Source organism: Condylura cristata, unplaced genomic scaffold (genome assembly GCF_000260355.1).
Source record: "Condylura cristata isolate star-nosed mole 26May11 unplaced genomic scaffold, ConCri1.0 scaffold00009, whole genome shotgun sequence".
Lineage (NCBI taxonomy): Eukaryota > Metazoa > Chordata > Mammalia > Eulipotyphla > Talpidae > Condylura > Condylura cristata.
Window position 1 is genome coordinate 26,263,438 of NW_004567110.1, and position 4,537 is coordinate 26,267,974.

Here is a 4,537-nt window from a genome sequence, read left to right on the forward strand (position 1 = left end):
GGTAGATACCTAGGAGTGGGATTGCTGGGTCATAGGGAAGCTCCATGTTTAGCAGTTTGAGGAACCTCCAAACAGTTTGCCATAGTGGTTGTACTGGTTTGCATTCCCGCCAACAGTGCAGGAGAGTTCCTTTTTCTCCACATCCTCGCCAACATTTGTTGTTGCTAGTAGTTTGAAGATGTGCCATTCTCACTGGGGTGAGGTGGTATCTCACTGTGGTTTTAATTTGTATCTCCCTTATGACAAGTGATGTTGAACATTTTTTCATAATGCTTGTTGGCCATCTGCAAGGAAATTTAATACTTTTATTGTGCAGTCACATCACAATAAGCCCTCAAGCAAAATAAAATATTTTGCACAGGTCAATCATGTAAAACGACATGTCACTGTGTATTGCACCTTACCCCAGATCTCTTAACTGATTGGCGTTTTATGCAGTTAAACATCTTTTTAAAGTAGTTTACCAAAGTTGGATATTAACCATTTATCCCAAATGATTGTGAGTTAACCACCAATACACTGAATGTTTTCTTTACTGCTTCGATAGCGTTTTAATGTGGCCTTGTGATAGAGGCATATTTACATATGCCTCATAGGTCTTTCAGATTTTCTTTAATGTAAATCAATCTACTTTGGCCCCACCTACCTCAGTTAACTGTCTTTTCCACTAGAGGGGATGAGGAGACAGTCTGTCCAGAGATGTGCCTCCAGGTAATTCTGCTATGTCTCCCCAAAGTTTTTATACCAAGTATTCCCTCTGTGCCCTATTGAAAATTAGTTAATAAACTTAAGAAAGCCTCAGTAATTTTCAATAAAATCACATTGTTGACTAAAGATACAAATGTTTTATGCCAAAAAGATACAAATGTTTTATGCCAATGTTAGTTTCCTCTTTTTGATGAAAGTTGTTTAAAACTTGGAGGTTTTCAGTGACTACTATTTAGTAGAAATATAGGGTATTTGAGGAAAAATAATTACTGATGTGCTGTATAAAGGGAATGATCAGAGGAGAAATTAAATTTTGGAAGCATGTAATTGTATCCATGGTTTGTTTTTGTGTTAAAATTTAATGTGTGAATTTATGGAATATCTTTGAATTCATAAAAAAAATTTTTTTAGGGCCTGCCTTAAGTGTGAAAGTAATGACTGATGAAAGTGGAAAATCCAAAGGATTTGGATTTGTGAGCTTTGAACGGCATGAAGATGCACAGAAAGTAAGATTTAAGTATACTAAAGGAAGTTTTTTCTATATTCTGCAGTAAGGGGTGGTATAGTTAGGTTGCTATTATGTTGAAATTTACATGGATGCTCATGGCTATTTAACATGTTCCCTGGTAACCAAATGTGTTTTGAAAGTGAATTAGAAACCTGTAAAACCCAAAACCTTTAGTTCTTAAGATGCATCCACTTTGAGAATCTTATCACTTTTTTTAATTAAAAGTGAATTTATGTGTTACAAGTTAGTAACTCAGATTTTGTTTGATTTCCATAAGGCTGTGGATGAGATGAATGGAAAGGAGCTCAATGGAAAACAAATATATGTTGGTCGAGCTCAGAAAAAAGTGGAACGACAGACGGAGCTTAAGCGCAAATTTGAACAGATGAAGCAAGATAGGATCACCAGATACCAGGTTCATTTTTGTTGTTGTTGTTAAGATTTATTTTTATGCATACAGAATTAGGATACAGGCCAGAGAAGCAGGGGGTGATGAGAGGATTCACCAGAGACAGAGTGGCAGCAGAACAGGCAGATTGAAGTACACTGCTGAGGGGATCAGGGGGGTGGGTCAGGAGAGGTCTGCCTTGGCATGTGGGTCACCTCTGGGGTGGGCGGGGATCGAACTCATGCTGAAGTGGCTTTAGCTTCTTAGTGCTGTGCTTTAATGCACTGCGCCACCAGGAGGGCCCCAGGTTAATTTTTAATTGAACAAGCAAAATAAGACAGGGCTGAGGAAACCTATTTTACATTCATTTCAGTTACTCCCAGGTAACTGAAGGGTTTGAAGAAGGGGAAAAGAGAAGAAACATGGGTTAGGATAGAAGGAGGTGTACTTAGCTACCTCTGCTTTTTTTATTTCTATAGTTATGTTTCTTCTTTTTAGGGTGTTAACCTTTATATGTTTCTTCTTTTTAGGGTGTTAACCTTTATGTGAAAAATCTTGATGATGGTATTGATGATGAACGTCTCCGGAAAGAGTTTTCTCCATTTGGTACAATCACTAGTGCAAAGGTAAAGCATACAGTGCTGTTATTTTTTTAACCCATGCTCAGGGATATGTCAGCAGTTTCATGTTAATACATCTTACGTAACTACTAGAGTGACCTTTGGTAAACAATAGTCACATTGATTTTCTTTCAAGAAAAAATACTACCCATTTTTCTGTGAAATAGATATTTGCTTCATACCTTCAAAGACTTATATTCGGGTTTAAAAAGTAGATACTGGGGCTCAGTAGTTTCTCTTTATGGATGACAAGGTTTGTTTCATGAGGAATGAAGATAGATGCCTGTGACTGTAGTTAGTGATGGATCATTCATTGCATGATAGGCACTGTTCTGTACTCTGTCCAGCTATTGGTTTAGGAAGGGAACTTGAGAACCATAATTGTTAGTTTAGCTATAATTTATATTCATGTCAATTCATTCGTGTAGTCAAGCGCTAGCCCTGAGTATAAAATCTAGAGATACTTCCTTTTTCTGGGAACCAAAGTATATCTTGGGTATATACTTTTGTATGTGTTTAAAACTAGAATCAAAGGCTTAGAATTTTGAAGAGTCTAGGAAATTTTAAAACTTCTTTGCGTGATTTTTTTTTTTTTTATACTGGCCAACCTCATTGACCCAAGGGAACGTCTGTGGTACTGAGAAATGTTGGGTGGGAGGGGAAGTACATGAATACAAATGAAATTCAAGTGACGTGGTTGTCCTGTAATTCAAAACGTACATTTTTAAAGTATCTGGAGTGTGGTAGAATTTATGTTCCTCCTGCCCCCAAATTCTTAAAGTTGAATGTTGGAGCTCAGCTTATGAAACATGCATGTTTTACAGTGGAGTCTCTTTGCATCATAATATCACTGTTTAGCAGAGGTGCAAAATTTGCCTTGCCCATGTAATTTTCCATACTGCTAAATTTTTTTGAGAACTGAATGTACCATAACTTTACTGTGCTGGTATAGATAATGCATTTTGAGTCATTAAGTCTGTTAATATATTAGATCCACTACTCAGCAGGCTTTCTTAGACATAATCCTGGCACACATGAATCCTCAAGTTCTAGAATTGGAATTGCTGGATTAGTAGGTATATTTAAAGTTGATAGAACCAAAGTGTGCAAATAGGCTTGGAACAACTGTCTTGTAAGGCCTTAGCAGTAGAAAGTGGTCTGTATTTTTTTTGTTTGGTTATCTTATGGATATAGGAAGTATGCTGTGTATCTTTAAATTGCAAATATTATTCTAGCTTTCACTTAAAACTTTGCAATCACAAAAAAGTGTAAATAGGGGAATCTTTCTGGTAGTAATGTGAATAACATCTAACTTTTTATCTTTCATCAGTTGTCCCAGGTACTAAATATAAATAGTCCACTTTGCCCATTCTAGAATGTTAAAACTTTTAACAGATGTTATTTGTATGGATATATTTTTGGGTTCTTATTTATTATATTCAGAGTACTAGCAGGTTGTTTGTACTTGTTCATTGCTTGCTTAAAACTATTTATTTGCACTGAGAACTGAATATTGTTTACATCCCAGTATTCCTGACTGTTCTGGTCTTGAATACAAACTTTATCATAGTAAATACAAGCATTTTTGTCTACTCGAATTTAGTAGGTCTCCAATGCATGTAGTTACTTGATCCTTAATATTGAAAATCTAACTGAATATAATGCAGTTCACCAGAATTCGTAGCTCTACCCTTTATCCTAACCAACCAAAAAAGACCTGAAGAAAGCTAATGTATTAGTGTAACTTGCTTTTCATATCTTGAGTGTTTTGGAAATTTCCCCTAAAAAAAATCACTAACAGGGTTTTGTTACTTAAGTCAATGTATAACTTGATGCTAATAATTCTTTTTGTATTGTGTAATGAGCATCATTAACACTTTTTTTTTTCTTTCAACAGGTTATGATGGAGGGTGGTCGCAGCAAAGGGTTTGGTTTTGTGTGTTTCTCCTCCCCAGAAGAAGCCACTAAAGCAGTTACAGAAATGAATGGTAGAATTGTGGCCACGAAGCCATTGTATGTAGCTTTAGCTCAGCGCAAAGAAGAGCGCCAGGCTCACCTCACTAACCAGTATATGCAGAGAATGGCAAGTGTAAGAGCTGTGCCCAACCCTGTAATCAACCCCTACCAGCCAGCACCTCCTTCAGGTTACTTCATGGCAGCTATCCCACAGGTAAATTTAAGAGAAAACTAGCCTTTCTTGAAGGTTTTCTTATTTGTCTCTGTTAAGGGGTTGGGGGTAAACCACTAAGATGGAAACATTAGTAGACCTGATTCTACTAATGAGAGCCTTAAATGTTCAGAGAATAAGAAAGT

At 36.5% G+C, this 4,537-nt stretch overlaps 1 protein-coding gene across 1 annotated transcript in view; it reads left to right on the top strand.

The window, feature by feature from the left end:
- The window catches only part of PABPC1 (poly(A) binding protein, cytoplasmic 1), a 14,789-nt gene that overhangs the window by 6,767 nt on the left and 3,485 nt on the right, over window positions 1-4,537 (top strand). Inside the window, 4 exon segments of the mRNA XM_004679691.2 lie at window positions 1,120-1,214; window positions 1,494-1,631; window positions 2,135-2,230; window positions 4,122-4,532. Of these exon segments, the coding sequence (XP_004679748.1) occupies window positions 1,120-1,214; window positions 1,494-1,631; window positions 2,135-2,230; window positions 4,122-4,532 (740 nt within the window).